Source organism: Tamandua tetradactyla, chromosome 2 (assembly GCF_023851605.1).
Source record: "Tamandua tetradactyla isolate mTamTet1 chromosome 2, mTamTet1.pri, whole genome shotgun sequence".
NCBI classification, from domain to species: Eukaryota; Metazoa; Chordata; class Mammalia; order Pilosa; family Myrmecophagidae; genus Tamandua; species Tamandua tetradactyla.
This window is the reverse complement of record NC_135328.1, coordinates 16,319,606-16,342,078: the sequence shown is the minus strand read 5'-3', so window position 1 is coordinate 16,342,078 and position 22,473 is coordinate 16,319,606. Positions and strand designations below refer to the sequence as shown.

The window sequence follows — 22,473 nt, the reverse complement described above, 5'->3', positions numbered from 1 at the left end:
CAGGTCTCTGAGTCCTATCCTACATCAAAATGTTGAGCAAACAATATAATTCTTTTTCTACATTATTATTATACTTGATAACTAACTGCCCAGAACTAAACTGACAAAGGCTTGGCATTGTGTGTGTGTGTGTATTTTTAACAGTTACTTACATTTTACAGAACAATCTGAGATTTAGGAACATGTCATTAAGTCGAAAAATTCTTTCAAAAGTTTCTGTTTCTAATAGATTCTCTTTGACTTAATGGGTCTACTATATAAAAAATATATATTTCTCATCAAATTTGCAATGTTTAGGAAACATTTCTGTAAACAGATTTTATTAGATTCAACGTAAGGGAAAAACAAAGGTTACCAACCTTTATTGTCTGCTGCTATGAATCCAAGGATGTTTTCATGACGTAACATAACAGTTTGATAAATTTCTGCTTCACGGAACCATGAACGTTCTTCTCTAGAGGAGAATATTTTGACAGCAACTTCTTCTCCCCTCCACTTTCCCCGCCAAACTTCTCCAAACCGACCTTTGCCAATGCTTTCTTGTAGCACGATTGTTCTGGCAATTGTTCTCTGAACAAGCAATGGTAAACCTAAAGATAAAGAAACAGATTCACCACAAATAAAAATCACCAACATTATGTGTTTCAAACACCATGACTAGCTCTACCTTTAAGGAATTTGCAACCTAGTTGGGCGCAGATGACATTTGCAACTAAATAATGATAAAAGGAAAATAAGTATTAAATACAATAAAATACACCAAAAAATCCTGCCTAAAGAGAATCAAGGTAGGATTTGTAAAGTAAGTGGAATTTAGGTTATTCTTTTCAAAAGGAACAAGACCAAAGTGGAAGAGGAGGCAGTAAGGTGTGTAGGTAGGAGGAAAATGCATGCAAGAGAAAAGGAGACAATAAGCAATACATGTGTAAAGAAACAGCTGCTTGGATAAGACAAGGATGTGTGAGGCAAAGCAGAAGAGAAAGCAAGCAATCACCAGAACTTGGAGATCGTGGATACCATGCTCAAGAGAACAACCGAGAGAGTAGTAGGTAAAAGAGGAACCATTAACAAGTTCTCAGAAAGAGCATACATAGGGGTGGGAGAGGTGGGGATAAAAGAATCTTATTTTAGAAAGAAGAATCTAGTAACAGCTTTACTGATGGGAGGAGAAAAGTATAAGAAAGAGAAGTAAATTCTGGCCTAACTTTTAAAAAATCAGTTTAAAAAAAATCAGGAAACAGTTCAAGTTGAGCAACTTACTTATAAGAATCAGCCATCCAGGCAAAGCTAGTATCTTAAGAAACGATGCCAAATGACTTCCTGGGTAATCAGGAATTGGAGTATTTTTACTAATTGAATTTGTCATACTCTAAAATATCTGCTTTATAATGTTACCAAACATTTCATTTATAGAAAGGTAGCAACTACCGACAATATTTAAGTGATACCATATGAAGGACCATTTCAATTCACTTAAAACCATAAATCCTATCCACTGAGGAGCTGTCATCTTAAATTATATTGACACAAATAAAATACCACGTACATCATGTACTACATGAGTATTTTATTTATGCAATCTATGTACAAATAAGCTGCATCATTTATAATCTATATTCAAAGTGGCCTGCTGCATCAAGTTAACCTAATGATAGTAAACGAAATTACCGCTCTTTCATTCTCTGAGGTGAAATGCTTATAAATCTCAATGTTAAGTTTCAAAAGACATCATAAGCAACTATCTTTTTATCTTTAAGTTTCTCAACGGGTACTTTTCTCCTTGAACAACTTCCTTACCTCCTTTCACAAAACAGTTAACAGTCTAATTATAAACAGTTGTTTTTATGTTTATAAAGAGATTCCTAGTTAAAATAACCATCTGAGAAAGCCTCACTTAAATCAAGGAACTCTTTTGTACTAAGAATAATTAATTACTAACTATGTTGTTTAGTACAGATACAAATCTACTGATTTTTTTTTAAAAGTCTGGCATAGGGCCACACCATGTACTTAAAGCCACAAGTCACAAAGACCAGTAATAAAGGGAAAGGAGAGTGGCAAAGGAGAAGTCTGAAAATGCCTGACACGCTCAGGACTCCTGGTCAAGGAAGTCTACTGGGACAAGGGAAGTTTTTTGTCTTGCCCATCACACAAGGATTCTAGATGCACAAGTAAAATTATAAACCAAATCTAAACTCACCAAATTCATATAATCCACATGAATGAGCATTCTAAAAGGTAAAACTTTTCTGCTAAAGACAAAAATAAATAGGTTTAATTTCAATCTCTGTATCCTCTGTTTCACTCTTCTGTATCTTTAGAATCACTTGAGAGAGCTTCTCTAGGGAAGCAGGGTCTGGGTAGCTCCATGTGTGAGTGACACTAGCACAACCTGAAGAGCAAAGCTTACAAAAGGCCACAGGCATTGCTCAAAACATAAGGAACACAGGCCTAAGAGATGCACATGCACATGTGCACGGTCACCCACACTTCACAATCTCACTACAGGTTAAATATGAGCACACGCACAGACTGGGATTCAAATGATTGCAAGAGGGATGAGGTAAGCTTCAAGTTTGAACTGCCAGACCTGGCTCTCCACTGTCTTCTCTATAGTGCCCAAGTTAGAAGTCCAGCCTTTGTGACACAGAGATAGGGCCTCCCCTCCATTAAGGACATGGGTTCATGGTAATACCCATGGGAATTCAAAATAGGAAATGTTTAATTCCACCTTTCCCTCAATGAAGGAAAGATACTATTTATAGCCATTTTACCTACTCATGGCACCAGACCCATGCACAAGGCCTTACAGCTTTATAATAAATAGAAGGGAAATAGTTGGCATTTTCTATCATTGACTAGGAAACAGCTTCTGCTTGGGTAAGTTTGGGGGAATTCAGCATACAATGAACAGTGACAGGGAAAGGAAGCCTTCAAGTAAGCTTTGTGAGTACAATGAAGCAAATTGATACTGTATGTCTGAGATTTTTCTTTCAAATATCTTTTCAATAAGAGTAGCACCTGTCATTTAGACATACCTTTACCATTTGCCAAGTGCTTTCACCCAGTCATATCTCATTTGAATCTTACAACAATCCAGGCACATAGACAGGGTAGGGTTTATCTTTCCTTTCATTTTAAAGATGAAGTAACTTGGGCTCAAGACATCACTTAACAGCCAAAATAGAACTAGCAAGCAAGGTAGACAGGTTTCTGAGAGTGCACAGAAGGAAAGCATTTCAGACAACAGAGAGCTGTGGTCCTAAATCTAAAAATGCACATAAAATGGAAGAATAATTCCACCTCTCTGCTTCATGTCAACTCTTAAAAAGGTAAACAAATGTATTCTTATTCAGAAGTCAACTTATATCCACATGGCAATTTCTCTGTATCATTCAGCTGGGTTGTCCCCAAGGCTTGATACATGGGCCACTATGCCAGGGAGCATCTGTCAACAAGAAGGGGCTCTTAGGGAAAGTCCAAATGATCTGTAGCCATGCTGATTTTTGGTGACTTTGGTCCTTAGTTGTCAAAGTTGTGATCCAGGGTAACTTCAAGAATGAGCCAAATCTTCTTTGGACTCACTCTGAATCAACGGGAAATTCCAGGGAAACCCAAAAAACCTTTTCTTCACCACCCCTGTCCAAAGGCTATCATAGCTTCAGAACTAAGCCTGAGCCATCTCAGTCCCATGCCGTATCACTCCCCCTGCACCACTACAGGTTTCAGAAGTCCCTAAGGCTGTCCTAAGTACAACCCTGTACGTTTCTTAGCAGTTGTGTACAGGACTCACTGACTAAGTCTATATGGCCTAACTCTACAGAAGATATCAGTTTCCTTATATTTAACTGAATGAACAGATATGTACACATACCATTATGGATGTATTTCCTTAAAATAAATAGACATTTGTCATTATATGAACTTTGTATATTATTATAAATGCTGTGTGCTTCAGTCATATTCTTTCCCAATCACACATCAGCTTTAATGTTCCTTTAATGTCATTTGATCATAAACATTAGGAAAATTTTCATTATCTACACTTTCAAATCTTCAATTTATCTGGCCTCACTGGAAGGTACTGTTAGCATCCATATTTCTAACAACATTTTGTTCATGATGAGTTATGTATTCTTTGACAATATAAACTTTCTCTACAGCTCTCACTCATTTTTCAACCCTCAAATTCTTCTAGCTTCTACCCATTACCTGATTCCAAAGCCATTTCCACATGTGTGCTGGTTTGAAAGGATGTATGTACCCTAGAAAAGCCACGTTTTAAATCTTAATCCCATTTTGTAAAGGCAGCTGTTTCTTTTAATCCCTATTCAGCACTGTATGTTTGAAACTTTAATTAGATTATCACCCTGGAGATGTGACTCAATCAAGAGTGGTTGTTAAACAGGATTAGGTGGAGATGCGTCTCCACCCATTCTAGGTGGGTCTTGATTACTTTATTAGAATCCTATAAAAGAGGACACATTTTGGAGAAAGCTTGAGATTCTGAGAGAGCACAACAACGAAGCCACGAGAAGCAGAGTCCACCAGCCAGCAACCTTTGGAGATGAAGAAGGAAAATGCCTCCCGGGGAGCTTCATGAAACAGGAAGCCAGGACAGAAAGCTAGCAGATGATGCCATGTTTGTCACATGCCTTTCCAGATGACAGAGAAACCCTGACCATGTTCACCATGTGCCTTCTCACTTGAAAGAAAAACTCTGAACTTCATCGGCCTTCTTGAACCAAGGTATCTTTTCCTGTATGCCTTAGATTGGACATTTTTATAGATGTGCTTTAATTGGAACACTTTCTCAGCCTTAGAACTGTAAATTAGCAACTTATTAAATTTACCATTTTAAAAACCATTCCATTTCTGGTATATTGCATTCTGGCAGCTAGCAAACTAAAACAACATGTTTAGGTATCTGCAATAGCAATACCCTACTTCCAGTACCAAGAACTGTTTTACTTTCTTGGCTGCTAAAATAAATACCATAAAATGGGTTGGCTTAACAACAGGCATTTATTGGCTCACAGTTTCAGAGACTAGAAAGCTTGCTTCCTCCCAAACTGTTATCTTCTAGCTGGCCAGTAATCTTTGAGGTTACTGGCTTTTCTGTCACATAACAATGCAAATAGCAGCATTTTCTCCCTTCTCTTATTGTTCCATTAACTTCAAGCTCCCGGCGGCTCTTCGTGGCTCCTCTCTCTGTGATCTTCTCTCTAAGGACTCCAGCAGTAGGATTAAGACCCACTCAGATTCAGCTGGGCCACATCTAAGATCACTGAAATAATCTCATCAAATGACCTATTTCCAGTAGCTTAAGAACATGTGTTTCTGAACCATGTAACTCCAAACCACTACAGATTATATAGATGAGAATGCTTTGAAATTTACACAAATGTGAAGCTGACTTACTATCCATCTATACCAAACTAGTTCCAGTTTGATATAGATCAAGCTTAAAGACTTTACTAGACTCAAATCTGAAATACTGATCACACTCTCCTAAGTTTTAATAAACTAAACCAAACAGCTTACCCAGCTACTAAAATAAATACTACATTTTTAAAAGAGTTTTTAGGGAAAAGGGAAAACATTACCTGATCCAGAACCTGATGTTGTCATATCATAAATCAAATCTTTTAACGTAGTACCCTCTGAAATGAAAGGGCGATCTAATGAAGGATCCTCTTCATTTGGCACTCGATGGTGAAAGCCAGTGCGGTTATGGCAGATATAGACCATCAACATGAGTGAGATACAGACGAAACAGACTGGTCCAGCAATGACAGCTGCCAGTTCAACGGGACCAAGGCCAGATGGTGGCTTTACTGAAAAAGAGCCTCAAGTGAAATAAACATTAACAACAAAAATATTGTAGGTGACATCCTCATTTCCCTCACCCTCCACACTACCTGCAGTTTGCCACTGCCACCACTTCATCACAGCACATCATTAGAGCAGCACAAAGAGCTAAAGCCAGAATACTGCTTCCAGGCTTCTCCCATAGGCTCTCCTTTTCTCTTCCCTTGTTCTCTGGCCATCATCTAAATCACAAAGCCAGCCACTGTCACCACTCTAAGGTATTCCCTCTTATTAGCCTCTGATCACTAAAAAGGAACAGTAATCTGGAACAATTCCTATGAACAATGGCTCCTTTAAAATCTTTTTTTTTTTAAAGTACTTTGGTTTTTCTTCTTTCCCCAAGCCAAGTACATGCACACAGCAGAGGGAAAAAAACGTATTAAATACAGAAGAGCAAAAAGTAAAAATAAAAAATTACGAGTGGGCCACAGTGGCTCAGCGGCAAAAACGCTTGCCTGCCATGCCAGAGGACCCGGGTTCAATTCCTGGTGCCTGCCCATGTTAAAAATAAATAAATAAATAAATAAAAATAAAAATTACCTCCAGTCTCACTACCCTAGTACATAACAGATCTTTTGTTTTATTAAGAGTGTGTATGTAAATACTTTTAGTCTTTTGTAACCAGCTGGACTGGACTTTTAATTCTAGATCATTTATATTCTTATAAATAACCTTTTAATAATTAACATTTTACATTGTTTCAAAAACATATTAATTACAATTATTTTGGCATGCATCCCAAGCATGGCTAGTTCACCATCATTTCTTTAATATCCCATCTTCCCCGTTGTTGAAATCTTTACTTAGATTGACTCCTATCAAATGATAATTTCTAGTAATTTCTTTCAGGAAGAGTACATGGGTCCTGTACACGGAATACATAATTGTCTCAAGATGTCTACTGAGTTGTATATGAAAAATAACTTGGCTCATTACAAGGCTTTTGGGTGATGCTCCATTGCCCCCTGGAATTTAACAAAGCAGAAAATCTGGACTTACCCTTTTTATAGGTAACCAGTGTTGAATGTTAATGATTTTTTTCCCTTTATTTCTGAAATTGATAAATTTCTTCAGCATATATTCCATTAAAAGCCTGATATTCTCTCTCTGCCTGCTCTTTTGTTTTTTTCTGTAATTCTTATAACAAGCATACTGGATTATCTAGATCTGTCTTCCTTATCTCTTTAATTTGCTCACCAACTGTCATTTTCTCTGAATTAGAATACAATTTCCCAAGCCTGACTGTAAAATTGGCAGTATCAAGTCTGTTGTTCACTATCAATACCGCATCTTTAAAGATATGCATCAATTGTGCTTTTCATCTGAAAGTGATCTTTCACAACAGTGGAATGTTCTCATTTTATAGTGAACAACTGAAAACAGGACTTGAGCTATCTGAAAGTTTTTCCTTATTATGAGGTAAGCCTATTTCATAGAGTGCCTATTTCATCTGCTTTAATTCAGCCAGTTCAGTCCCCTTCTTTTGAACCACTGAATCTTTTCATTTGGTAATTTTTCTGCTATTTGCTTGCCCAAGAGCTGAGAATAGAGGGGTGGGGAGTGGGGGAGATGTTTATTTAGCATTTAAAATGAGAATGAAGTGTTTTAAGTCTCTATTCAGATCTTCAGATCTTTAAAGCCTGGGCAATGGAAATGAGAAATCCTAGAATTATCATTTTATTTGCCATATTAGACTTGCAGACGCCTTTATAAGTAAGGAAGAAATCACAGAGCTTCTCTATTATACTGAAGATTGAGTTTTCCTGAACTGTTCTTATTTGAGTTGGGTGGAGCCTCCTTTCTATAACTGACAGGACTGAGTCACCACATGGCTTCCTATTTGAATTAACATGATGTCTGAACCAACTTTGAACATCTGAACCAACTTTGAACATCTGAACCAACTCAGGAGAGTCCTGAAACCAAGTACTTCCTGAGAAAATCAAAGGTTTGCCCCTGTAGCCTAACCTCACCCCAATACCCTCAGCTTTAGCTATTGGTGGGATGTGGCAAGGGGTCCTTCTACTTACTTCCGTCTCCTTCTTCACTAATCTATTGCCATCTGTACTATAAGCTGCAGAAGCTCCTTCCAAGTGTTGGCATGAAGGTGGCATTCTTCCATTAATTCTGCTAGCATTAATAGAGGTTCCCCCATTTTTCTCTTCCTTTGATTATTACAGTAGGAATTGGGGGACTTGATGAGCTAAATACATGGGCTCAGAAGGACATCTCAAACCAGAACCATAAAATTAATCTCATCGGGACAGTCAATGAAGCTTTCAAATTCTTGGCTCTGCCGGGACATTTTAAAATATAATCTATGGGTGGAGGACCAAAAATCTAAAGCTCACATACATAAAGAACATAAAGCAAGATGAATTTACAAAATGAAGGCACGTGCACTGCTTAACTAGTGCTGTTCTCAATCATTGTTGATTGCGTTAAAAAGTAGGACATAGTGAGGATGCTCTAATAACACATTGCTGCAGTGGGCTTTGTTGGAATTCTCTTTCAAGGGACTGTCTTAGGTGTAACAGACCTCAGAGAAGGTCTGTCCTGGAAGCAGCTTCCCACACAGCACACACCCAAGAGTTAGGTTCTTGGTCATTCTCACAACTCTGCAACTGTGGGCAAGCTGAATAGGTTAAGCTAGATTATAGCTAAGATCCCCACAAATTCTAAAATTGCAGTCAGGGTCTCAAAGCTTTTCTAAAGCATCAAGAAAAAAAAAAGTACATGACTTACCAGCAGTTGGGAGTTCTATTTTATTGCAATGGTCCTGACTGCAGCAATAGGTTGTAGTAACAGACCCAGTTTTTGAAGAGGGTGCACACACAAATGGCCTGTCTCGAGGAATTAGGTCAATTTCGGCTATACACATGCTATTGTGTATAACTTTGTCTGTGGTCTCTGTGACAGAGACAAAGCAGAGCCCGTCGGTCACACATGTATAATTGTCTTTTGTACAGAGGTGGCAGAAACACTGTAATGCTGAAAGAAGAAAACAAGAATCTATTAGAAAAAGATCTCAAGATTCAGAGTCCTAAATTATCCAGTACTCACTATAATACAATCCTAATCCCATTTTTCTATACACTGCTAAAAAGCAAAACTTACCATTGCACTTAGAAGCTCTCAATTCTTTTGAGAACCATGTGTAGGAGCTCAAAGAAATAAGGCGAAATTTGGACCCAGGTGTTTTTTCCATAAATGTTTTGCTTCCAAATATAGAAAATTTTTGTTTATTACATGCAATTTCATCAAGGTAAGGCAAGCATTTGCCCTCCCATTTGAAACAAAGGCCTAAACTATGCGTTGACATTCTTTTCCACTAGGGAACAAGGTGGAAAATACTATTCCTGATGCACTGTCAGTTGGAAAAGTCATTAAGTGGATTTATAGTAATGGAGTAATGGAAAGATTCATATTGAGCCAGACACTCTCTTATCCTCTGGGTAAACACCTCAAGAAAGACATGCATCTTCTAGCAAGGATCAGTAAACTCTCCAGCAGAGCTGATCAGATGCACCAGCAACAATATGTTCCAACCACACACCAGCAACTTAGTCACAGAAATGACTGGAGGAACAATAGCTCCCTTGCCCATGCATATATACCCCATCTTCGTGGCTCACCTCCAGGTGTGACCTCTAGGGAAGTCTTCCTCTAATTATCACAACAATCCTCCCTCCCCAGCCCTCAGTCACACCCTCCACAGTACTCACACAAAGATATCAGTTATCACAAGTGCTGTGATGTTTGCATTTCTCTCCCTCAGATAATCATAAGCAACTCTGAGGCAGGAGACCTCTATTAATCATTTCTGCAAATTCACCATCTAGCACCACGTCCACTGTATAACACGATTCAAGAAATACTGAATGAATGAATGACAGTGGAAGCTTACATTTCACTTTGGCCTTGTCAAGCTGCAAAGCACAGATATGTTTTTAAGTCCAATCAAATTTGCCATCACTCACTGGCAAGGGAAAAGAAAGAGTCCAGAGGTGTGGCCATCTAAGATAGAAAAGGAGTAGCTAGTCAGAAGCTAACTTCCTGAATGGCTAACTTGCCGTGCAAGAAAGGGTTAACTTAGGCCTGGGTTGTTCAAACCCTACACCATAGTCAACAAAGGCCTCTCTTCAGGATTCACCCTTGACCAGCTCTTAGGGGATGAGCTGTGGGGCCCTGGAATAATCTATCTGATGAGAGTTTATGTGTGCCTGAGATCTTGGGTTGTGGTACCAGTTTGATCAGATAGTTTATGCTAATAATGTGATTTACAGGGAATGCCTATTTTTGCTTTGAGTAGCTGAGGTCAGTCAAGTAGATATTGCTTGCCTACAGCGGTTGACCTCCCCCGTAAAAACCCTGGACACAAAGACTCAAGTAAGCTTCCCCATTCAACACTTCTTTGTTGCTGAGAGAATTAAGCACATCTGTATAGCTGACTCCTCTGGAAGAAGGCAACAGGAAGCTTGTGTCTGTTTTCTCCTGGACTTTGCCCATGTGCCTTTTCCCTTTTCTGATTTTAATCTGTTATCTTTATGCTGTAATAAACTTTAATCATGAATATAATAGTTTTTCTGGATTTTGTAAGCCCTTCAAGCTATCACCAAGCCAGAAAGTGGTCTAGGGGACCCCTGACTCATCTGTCAAACTCAAACTCAGTAACATCAGGTTCTCCTCAAGCAGTGCTTCTTGACTGCTGATTTAATTACACACCTGCTGGTTATCTTTACAAACCAGCAAAGCTTTGTCCCAATCATTGTAATCTTTTCCCCCTTTCTTCATTGATAGTTTATCTACTTGATTTGATCACTCCCAAGCACGAGGGGAACTCAAGAATACGAGAGAGAGACCCATCATACTCTAATATTTAAAGGTCCATGTTAGAAGAGACAATAGCTATCCAAGGTTGAGGTCTGGAGGTGATTTTGGGTGCCCTGGGGCTAATTTCCTAAGGTGGTATTCTGAACCAGGAATCCACAAGCCTGACTGGCTTCAGCGGTACATGAATCCCATGAAGCTAAAGGTCAAATGCTGCATGTAAATGCATTTACACAAATGCATTTTCAACAAACCACAAAGGAGTCTGTGACCCAAAGATTAAAACTACCTCCATATGAAACTATCATCATTCTCTCCCGAGCCCCAAATAGTCAGTAAACCATGTTTTCTAAGGATTAACGCTATCAGTTACTCTACTAAAAGTTAATAACCCAGAGGCTGTTTTTGAACAGCTCTGATGTCTAGTAAAGGAGAACATTATAGCTATACGTAAAAATACTGCCAGGAATACTCTAAGACCTTCAAGGCTCCCCTGGAGGTACACGAGGTAAGTACTAAACATCTGGCCAAAAAGATTTTTCCTACTGGGTTCCAATTCACCTCTCACACTACAAATGCTATCCCTAGGGCCACATGCTTCTTGCCACTTTGGTAATCCTGTCTTTCATGACCCAGCTCTTTACACATACTATCTCTCTACCTAATCCGCCCTCACCTAAATTTATGCTCTCCTCTGCCCCTCATCTTTTTTTTAAATTTAATTTATTTTGTATTATCAAACAAAAACAACATACAAACATGAACATTCTTAGCATACAAACATTCCGTGTATGGTGTACAATCAATGGCTCACAATATCATCACATAGTAATGTATTCATTACCACGATCAGTTTTTAGAACATTTGCATGACTTCAGAAAAAGAAAAAGAAAAAAGAAAAAACTCACACATACCTTAGCCCATACCCCTCCCTGTCACTGACCACTAGTATTTCCATCTACTCAACAGATTTTTTTTTTTTACTCAACAGATTTTAACCTTTGTTCCGCTATCTTTTTTCTATACCCCCTACCGCTCCCTTTCATTGTTCACTGGTATTTCAATCTACTCAATTTATTTTAACATTTGTTCCCCCTATTATTTATTTATTTTTAATTCATAATTTTCACTCATCTGCCAATATCGTAGATAAAAGGAGCATGAGACACAAGGTTTTAACAATCACATAGTCACATTGCGAAAGCTATTTCATTAATACATCAATCTTCAAGAAACATGGCTACTGGAGCACAGCTCTACAGTTTCAGTCTCTAGCCTCTCTAATACACCTTAAACTAAAAAGGTGCCCCTCGTCTTTTAAGATTCAATTCAAACAAGATTCTTTTCATGATATGCTCTAAAGCTCTCTCTTATCCTTATGACAACTTTCAATATGGAGTTCCCTCTGTGCCTGCCTACCTTTAGGATAGCACAAATGAATCTGTTTATACTTTTTTGTTAGTGTCTCAGTTATGAAGGACCAATTTGCTTTGTTTTGTTTTACTCATCTTTGAATCCTAGATTCTGAGATAGTGATCACAAAACTATTTGCTAAAGCAATATCTCCCAAACAAAAAGTCACAAATATACGGGGAAATTAAGGGGAGTCTAAGAGTTGCCTACATGACTTAAAACATATTTTCCTTTAGAAGATAATTTAAAAATTGTGATAAACATTCTGCATCATGCATAAACATTGTCTAAACAGATATTATCATTAGGTTTTCATCACTGCTTCTTCAGATCTCCTTCAGGCCAAATGTCCTCACTCACTCACTGTTGAAGCAAAGGTTTCATAGTTAAGTATTGAAAGAATGAAAAATACAGAGATCTTGACTCAGAGCAAATGGCAATATAACTATGATATATTCAAAAGATAATGGCTGATGAATATGCAACTATGTGATGATATTGTGAATTACTGATCATATATATGTAGACTAGAATGATCAAAAGAATGTTTGTGTTTGTTTGGTGTTTTCTTGGTATTTAAAAATTAATTAATTAATTAATTAAAAAAAAGATAATGGCCTAGTCTACCTCTCTAAACCCAACTCTGCAAGGAAAATCATTACCCTCTCTGTGACATGGGACATGACATCCAGGGGCAAAAGTTTCCCTGGCAATGTGGGGCATGTCACTGGCCCTGTCACCATGGGATCGATACCTTCCTAATCAAAAAGGGGGAAAGAAATGTAACAAAATAAGGTATCAGTGGCTAAGAGAGTTCAAATAGAGTTGAGAAGCTACTCTGAAGGCTACTCCTACGCAAGCTTCAGCTAGATATTGCTAATTATCATGGTTTGCAAAACCCCAACCTAAATCATTCCTGTTAACCCCAAAGAACACCTAGGACTCATGCACTAAGATTACTTTTCCAGAAACCTAAACTTCTGGAAAAGGATGGTTCCTAGGCCAGATAAGTCCTAAAACCCAGAGGGGTCAGCCTCTCCAAGAACATCAGCTAGTTCCGTTCCCCAATCCCCTATTAGCAACACCCCTTTCCAACATGAAATAGTTAGAATGGGCATAGCCCAAATACCAGTAAAGATTGGGAGAAGGTTTTAAAGAGAAGGAGGAGTTGTAGCAGAGAAGATAGGATTTAACACATGAGTATGACTGTCTAATCACTATACTGACATTTTAGTCTCCAGTGTCTTGGAGAAGCTAGAAGGTAAACCTGAAATTGTGGAACTGAAACCAATACCAAACTCTGAAATCTGTTCTATTTGTTACTATGTACTTCGAGATTTATTGCTTTATATATATATATATATATATATATTATATTGTATTTCACAATAAAAATGTTATTTTGTGTTTTAAAAAAAGACAATGGCCTAATAGCAAATACCATACATATTTCACAAGCATTATTTGGGTTCAGACTTCATAATACAACTTGAAAAAGTTCACCGGCAATAAATATGGTTGTAAATATGCAATGACTTTCTTCTATTCTCACTTCCACCAACTGTTTAGAGAACCATTTAATGAAGATTACAACGATGTCATAATGTTAACCTTATCTTCGCATGAACAAGACAACTGACATCTCATTAAAACTGATATTTCAGGAACGCTTGCTGCCAAGTGTTTGGGTTAGGCATGAGGTCTGATTTTCCTAAACTTACCCCTAAAGTCAACAAAGCCTTAAAGTCATTAATGCCATCTTATACAATGTTACTGATGAGAACAGGCACTCACAGCTTTTACCATCACTAAAATTCAAATATGAAATCAGAACTAAGTCTGTGAAACCTAAACATCAGCTACCACACTGGATAATGGTACTAATTTAAACCTCATTAGTTTCTGTAGTTCTCTTTGTGGTTAATCTACAGATTTGATTTATAGTTGTACATGAGCCAAAAACCTAAGGGTTTTATATCTAGTTTCCTGTCTACACAAGTAACATTATGCAAAATACATTCTGGATGCTTTTTTCCTTTCCAAACATTATGGGAAGTTAGAAAAAGTGAGTGTGAAAGGGCTTCTTTTAATTACTTTTTAAAGATGAGTCTTTCATTAAAAAGAGCAGGTAATTAAACAAAAAGCTTAATGAGATAAGGATTTATTTCTTCCAGGAATTTAAAAATTCTGTTTCACCACTCAAAAAAGTAGTCTTGACTGAATACAGGACTGATATTTGCATATGACATGGTAAAACAGTTAAGGGAAAAATTAAAACTGGGATTAAAAACTTCCAAGAATGCATAAACTTTAATTCTTATTTTTTTAACTCAACTTAATTAAAAGATAAATTCAGCCCCTGAATTTATTCCCCTCCCCCTTTTATTAAACCAATTTTTATTTTTAAATGCAGGTACAGGACAAATTTCTATCCAAAAAGGTTTATACAATGACATCTTCCTCCCATCCCAGAACTCAAGTCCCACTCCACATCAGCCCATCAACTCAACTCTTTCATTTAATCCTGCACTTATTTACAGAGCATCTCTATATGCCTAGCACTGTACAGCTATGGGGTTTACTAAATAAGACAAGGTCTCTGCATTTAAGTAGTTAATTAACTAGGGGGCATTAAATAGGTAATTAAAGTCCAGAGACCTGAGGAGAATGACAAAGCATCAACTCTGCTGAGGTAGAAGAGCTAGTACTTAAGGAGTATGCACAACCATAAAGGTGAGAAAGCTATCCTCATAGGGGTTTTTCCCTCAAGGACAGGATTTCATCCTTGATGGAAAGAATCCCAAGCGTTAATAAGTTCATAAAATTAAAATAATTATCCAAGATGCACTCATCTAATTTTATCAGCAAAGGAGCATAATACCTTCCCTTCCTATTTCATCACCTCCTTGCGATCATCATGAGATATACACCAATATACTTTGAAACTAGAAAAACACATCTTCTTCACAGTAAATTAAGTTTAAGAATCAATGACACATATTTATATTTTAAAACCTCAACTTGTGTGTGAGGACTAAAGCAAAAAATGTTTATTTGTTACAAAATTTATATTTTGACTGGTGCGTTTCCTAATATAACTTATATGGACAGGTTAACTGAACACTATAAGTACATGGAACCTTGAAAAGGGCATGAGATTTTGTAGGTTTGTCCAGTGTGTTGCCCTGATAAATCCCAGAGTGATTTGAATAGTGAATAAAGAAGTATTTGCAAAGTCCCCTTGGGGGAACGGTGAGAAAGGGGAAAAATTCAACTTTCCCATTTGGAGAATTCCTGATATTCTCACAAGCAGTGGGGACAACCAAATCAACAGCCCGAGCCTTCAATCTTGGGGTTTCTTCATATGAAAGTTATCCCTGCAAAGGATAAGCTAAGCCTACTTAAAATTAGGCCTAAGAGTCACCCCCAGAGAACCTTTTTTGTTGCTCAGATGTGGCCTCTCTCTCAACCAACATGGCCCGCAAACTCACTGCCCTCCCCCTCTCTACGTGGGACATGACTCCCAAGGGTGTAAACCTCACTGGCAACATAGGTCAGAAATCCTAGAATGAGCTGGGACTCAGCATCAAGGGACTGAGAAAACCTTCTAGACCACAAGGGGAAAGAGAGAAATAAGAAAAAATAAAGGGTCAGTGGCTGAGAGATTTCAAACAGAGTTGAGAGGTTATCCTGGAGGTTATTCTTACACATTATATAGATATCCCCTTTTTTAGTTTAATGTGTATTGGAGAGGCCAGAGGGAAGTACCTGAAACTGTAGAGCTGTGTTCCAGTAGCCATATTTCTTGAAGATGAATGTACAATGATATTACTTTTGCAATGTTACTATGTGATTGTGGAAACCTTGTATCTGATGCTCCTTTTATCTACGGTATGGACAGATAAGTAAAAAATATGCATTAAAAATAAATAAATAATAGGGTGAACAAATGTTAAAACAAATTGAGTAGACTAAAATATTAGTGATCATTGCAAGGGAATAGTAAAGGATATAGAAAAAAAATAAGAGGAAACAAAGGTTAAAATCTATTGAACAGATGGAAATACTAGTGGTCTGTGACAGGGTGGAGTAAGGGGTATAGTGTGCATGAGTTTTTTCTTTTTATTTCTTTTACTGGAGTGATGCAGATGTTCTAAAAAATGATCACGGTGATGACTACACTACTATATGATGATATTGTGAGTCACTGACTATACACCATATACAGAATGTTTGTATGTTAAGAATGTTCGCATTTGTATGTTGTTTTGGTTTATCAATTAAAAGGAAATGGGAAAAAAAGAATGACAAAACTTTTACTTTATCAATTTAGATAATTTTAACATATACATTAAAAAGGCTGAACTAAAACTAAACTGGTCTAAAAAACCATAACCTATGGGGGAAAATGGTTAGATTTCTCAGATTTCATATACTTTAGGTCTCAATTGACAGATTAACCTTTAAAACCTCACAATTGTAGTGTGGTCATTCTGTGGATGTTGTTTTATTTTTATTTATTTTTCTATATTCTGTTCACAAGGCAAGTTGGGCAACACGTCTATGTCCTGTTTGTCATGTCTGGTCCATGACCATATGGTTGGATGTCACAGCAATGACAAGTTTCACATATAAGCTTTTTATCAATACCTGTACTTCATTAGAAAACCAGAAAACATATGGCACAGTCTGTGGACCAGCAATGATTTGTAGATCATGCTTTGAGAAACTGTATTTTAGGATTTAGTAACAAAGGAGGTTACTAGTTGTGAAGATTTTTCTAAATGTCATAGATGTTTAGGAGGTATAATTCAGTGGAAAAGCTTAGGTCCCCAGTTCAATCCTTGTTCTTACAACCTTGTACCTCTTCACTAAAAAACACACTAATTGAGTCTCCCCTCCTTTTTCTCATTTTATATTCTTTTACTCAGTTTTTCCTCTTCATATAGAAGGTAAACTCAGCAACCTTTCCTACTTGCCCATTTGACACCGTGTTCTTAAGAGAGAGAGTGAACTGATGATGGAGGAGGGTGAAGCAAAAAGAGGGAGAGAGAGGCCAATCCAAATTGAGGTATACTGTTAGCATAAAATACACATCAATATTGAAGACCATATGAAAATAAGACGTATTTTTACTGAGAAATCTTCACATACATACACATACATTCATACATGCTGTACAAATCAATGGCTTACAATATCATCACAGAGTTGTGCAGTCATCACCATGATCTTTTTTACAACATTTGCATCACTCCAGAAAAAGAAATCAAAAGAAAAAAGAAAAAACTCCCAACATGCCATACATGTTAACCCTCCCTCTCATTAACCACTAGTATTCCAATCTCCCCAATTTATTTTACCCTTTGTCTCCCCTATTATTTATTTATTTTTAAGCATACAATCATACAAACATTCTTGACATACAAACATTCCATGTATGGTGTTTGTTCCTCCCGCTATTATTTGTTTATTTTTTAATCCATCTGTCCATAACTTAGATAAAAGGAGCACCAGACACAAGGTTTACACAATCATGCAGTCACACTGTAAATGTTACATCCTTATACAATCGTCTTCAAGATTCAAGGCTACTGGAACACAGCTCAACAATTTCAGGTACTTCCCTCCAATACATCATAAACTAAAAAGGGATATTTATATAATCCATAAAAATAACCTGCAGGATAACCTCTTGACTCTGTTTGAAATTTCTCAGCCACTCAAACTTTATTTTGTCTCATTTCTCTCTTTCCCTTTTTGGTCAAGAAGGCTTTCTTAATCCCATGATGCCAGGTCCTGGGTCATCCCGGGATTTCTGGCCATTGTTGCCAGGGAGATATACACCCCTGGGAGTCATTCCCATGTAGGAGGAAGGGCAGTGAGTTCACCGACTGAGTTGGCTTAGAGAGAGAGGCCGTATCTGAGCAACAAAAGAGGTTCTCTGGGGGTGACTCTTTGGCCTAAATTTAAGTAGGCTTAGTCTCTCCTTTGTTCTGTTACATAGGGGTGAACCCGAAAATCAAGGGTTTGATCTATTGATTTGGTGGTCCCTACTGCTTGCAAGAGTATCAGAAATTCTTCAAATGGAGAAGCTGATTATTTCCTCCTTTCTTCTCATTCCCCCAAGGGGACTTTGCAAATACTTCTTTATTCACTGCTCAAATTTTTCTGGGATATATAGGGGCATCACACTAAACCAGACAAACCAACGAAATCTCACACCCTATTCAAGATTCCATGTACTTCACAGTGTTCAACTAAACTGACCACACAAGTTAAATTAGGAAATATGCTACCCAAAATATAAAAATTTTACACAAAATCAACATCTGTCTGTTTAGTCTCACAAAGAAGTTGAAATTTTAGAATATGAGCAATATCATCCTTTGCCCTGTTTTCTGATATACCTTAATCCTATCCAGATCAGCTTCATTCATATCTCTACTTGCAATCTGATCACTTTTTTAACTTTCTAAACAGTTCCTGTATGGGGTACTGTTGACTTTCATAGTTTCAGAGTGCTAACTCTGAGTCTCAAGTGTCACATAAATACCCAAAGAATTACCAGGTTATACACAAACAGCTCAGCATCTCAGAATTTATAATTAACAGCTATACCTCCTGAATACATGTGACTGCTATAAGAGCTTATAATCTAGGACACTTTACAATACACCCCAACCTGATAATATTTCTTGACTTTTACCAAGTTTTTATATTATAGTTAGTCCACATGACTGAGGCATGATAATATTTGTCTATCTGTTACTGACATTTCATTCAACATCCAGTCCTTAGGGTTCCCGTTGCAAGCCTCACAATTTATTTCTTCTTGTGCCCATGCAGTAGTCCACTACATATATACACACCACAGTTTCCCCCTTCCATTCCTCAGTCATTGTACCCGTAGGCCACCTCCACCCATTGTATCAGGAACACCACCGCCATAAATACCCAGGGTGCAACTGTCCATTCATGCCCTACATTCCGTTCCTCCAGGTATATACTGAGTAAGGTAGTTTCAAGATCATATGGCAAACCCACCCCTAGTCTCCTGTGGAACCACCACACTGTCCCTCCAAAGGGCAGCACTTCTCAGTTTCCCTACCGAAAGTATAACAGTGCATCTCTTTCTCTGCATTTTCTCTAGCACTTGTTTCTCTGTGTTCATTTTTAAAGTTTATTCACACATCATATAATCCAACCTAAATGTATAGACATGCCTTCACCACCATACTCTATCTGAAGCCATTTCCTTTTCTTCCACAAATAATCCATACCCTTCCCCATGGCCTGCAGACATTTAGTTCTGGCATAATGCCTTTGTTACATTCAGTGAAAGCATATTACAATGTTACTGTTGACTACATACCCTAGCTTGCACTGACTGCTCTTTTTCCCATATACTATCTATTTTTAACACCCTGCATTGTTGACATTCATTTCTTCTCCCTCATGCAAAAAAATCTTTTTATTTGTACATTTAATCACCATCAGTGTCTACTCCAGGCATTTGTTAAATACACCTTTTTAAAGTCTCAGTCTTTATCCTCTATCTTTCCTTCTTGGTTTCACACATGCCCCCAACCTTTCTCTGTTGATCTTACTGATTCAGCCTCATTCAGAGTACCTATTTTATTGGGCTGCAATCAGGTGTTATCCATTTCTGAATTTTTACAATCAGTCCTGTTGCACAATCTGTTTTCCTTTCACAACTGCCCAATCTCTACCCTATTTCTATCCCCTGATAACCTGTGTTCTGAACTTCAATTCCCCAAGTTCACTCACTAATGTCAGTTTACATTAGTGAGACCATGCAGGACTTGTCCTTTTGTTTCTGGCTAATTTCACTCACCATAATGTCCTCAAGGTTCATCCACGTTGTTATATGCTTCATGATTTTATTCTTACAGCTGCATAATGTATACACCAAAGCTTGTTTAGCCACTCATCCATTGATGGGTATTTGGGCTTTTTCCATCTGTTGGCATTCATAAATAATGTTGCTATAAACATTGGTGTGCAAATGGGACTGCTGGATCATATAGCAACTCTACACTTAGCTTCCTGAGGAACTGCTAAACTGCCTTTCGCAGTGGTAGTACCCTTTCATATTCCCATCAACAGTGGATAAATGTGCCTCTTTCTCCACATCCTCTCCAGCACTTGCTGTTTTCTGTTTCTTTGATGATGGCCATTCTAGTGGGTGTCAGATGATATCTCACTGTGGTGTTGATTTGCATTTCCCTAATAGCCAGTAAGTTTGAGCATCTTTTCATGTGCCCTTTAGCCATTTGTATGTCCTCTTCTGAGAAGTGCCTGTGCATATCTTTTGCCCATTTTGTAACTGGGTTGTTTGTCTTTTTATTGATGAGTTGAAGAATCTCCTTATATATTCTGGATACTAAACTCTTATCTGATACGTGGTTTCCAAATATTATCTCCCATTGCATAAGCTACTTTTTTGCTTTCTTGACAGAGTTCTTTGATGCACAAAAGTGTTTAATTTTAAGGAGTTCCCATTTATCTATTATTTTCTTCAATGCATGTGCTTTGGGGGTAAGGTCTAGAAAACCACTTCCTATTATAAGGTTCATAAGATATTTCCCTACATTTTCTTCTAAAAGTCTTATGGTCTCAGCGCTAATGTTTAGGTCTTTGATCCATTTTGAGTTAATTTTTGTATAGGGTATGAGATACGAATCCTCTTTCATTCTTTTGTATATGGATATCCACTTCTCCAAGGACCATTTATTTCCCACCTGTCCCAGGTGGGTTGGTTTGGCCACTTTATCAAAGATAATTGTTCGGACAAATGGGTCTATAATTGAATACTCTATTTGATTCCATTGGCCAGTATATCTATCTTTATGCCAGTACCAAGCAGTTTTGACCACTGTAGCTTCATATTATGCTTTAAAGTCGGATTGCGTGGGACCTTCCACTTCATTTTTCTTTCTCAAGATATTTTTAGGTATTCTGGGCACCCTTCCTTCCACATAAATTTGGTTACTGATTTTTCTATTTCTGCAATGTAGGTTTTTGGGATTTTAATTGGTACTGCATTGAATCTATAAATGATTTTGGGCAGAACTGATATTTTAACTATATGTAGTCTTCCAATCCAGGGATATGGTATGCCCTTCCATTTATTTAGGTCATCCACGATTTCTTTTAACAATTTCTCGTAGTTTTCTGTGTATGGGTCTTTTGTATCCTCAGTTAAATTTATTTCTAAATATTTTATTCTTTTAGTTGCTATTGTAAATAGAATTTTTTTCTTGATTTCTTCCTCAGATCGTTCATTACTAGTGTACAGAAACACTACTGATTTTTTTGGTGTTGATCTTGTACCCTGCCACTTTGCTGTACTTATTGGCATAGTAGCTTTGTTGTAGATCTTTTGGGATTTTTGACATATAGTATCATATCTGTAAACAGTGAGAGTTTTACTTCTTCCTTCCCACTTTGTATGCCTTTTATTTCTTTTTCTTGCCTAATTACTCTGGCTAGAACTTTCAGCACAATGTTGAATAACAATGGTGACAGTAAACATCCTTGTCTTGTTCCTGATCTTAAAGTGAAAGCTTTCACTCCTTTCCCATTGAGGATGATGTTAGCTGTGGATTTTTCTTATATTCCCTTTATCGTATTGAGTTAGTTCCCTTCTATTCCTACCCTTTGAAGTGTTTTAATCAAGAAAGGATGTTGGAATTTGTCAAATGCCTTTTCTGCATCAATTGAGAAGATCATGTAGTTTTTCTACTTTGATTTGTTGATAAGGTGTATTACATTAACTGATTTTCTTATTTTGAACCACGCTTGCATACCTGGAATAAATCCCACTTGGTCATGGTGTATAATTCTTTTACCGTGCTGCTGGATTTGATTTGCAGGTACTTTGTTGAGGATTTCTGCACCTATATTCATTAGAGGGATTGGTCTGAAATTTTCTTTTCTTGTAGTATCTTTGTCTGCCTCTGGTTTTAGGGTGATGTTGGCTTCACAGAATGAGCTACATAGCTTTCCCTCCTCTTCAATTTTTTTGAAGAGTCTGAGCAGGATTGGTACCAGTTCTTTCTTGAATGCCTGGTAGAATTAACATATGAAGCCACCTGGTCCTAGACTTTTCTTTTCTGGGAGCTTTTTGATGACTGTTTCAATTTCTTTACTTGTGACTGGGTTGTTGAGGTCATCTATTTCTTCTCAAGCCAATGCTGGTTGTTCATGCCTTTCTAGGAAGTTGTCCAGTTCATCTACATTGTCTAGTTTATTAGTATACAGTTGCTCATAATATTCTCTCATTACCTCTTTTATTTCTGTGGGGTCAGTAGTTATTTTTCTTCTACCATTTC

General features: G+C 37.4%; 1 protein-coding gene across 2 annotated transcripts in view; it reads right to left on the bottom strand.

Annotated features, from left to right (window-relative positions):
- TGFBR1 (transforming growth factor beta receptor 1) overlaps window positions 1–22,473 on the bottom strand; it is a 68,217-nt gene that overhangs the window by 21,948 nt on the left and 23,796 nt on the right. The window contains exons 2-4 of one of the 2 annotated variants that reach the window (XM_077140208.1): window positions 8,617–8,862; window positions 5,607–5,849; window positions 360–590 (exon numbers count right to left, since the gene is read on the bottom strand). In XM_077140208.1, the coding sequence (XP_076996323.1) occupies window positions 360–590; window positions 5,607–5,849; window positions 8,617–8,862 (720 nt within the window). The remainder of the gene's footprint in view (window positions 1–359; window positions 591–5,606; window positions 5,850–8,616; window positions 8,863–22,473) is intronic. The other variant, XM_077140210.1, reaches the window with a different exon arrangement.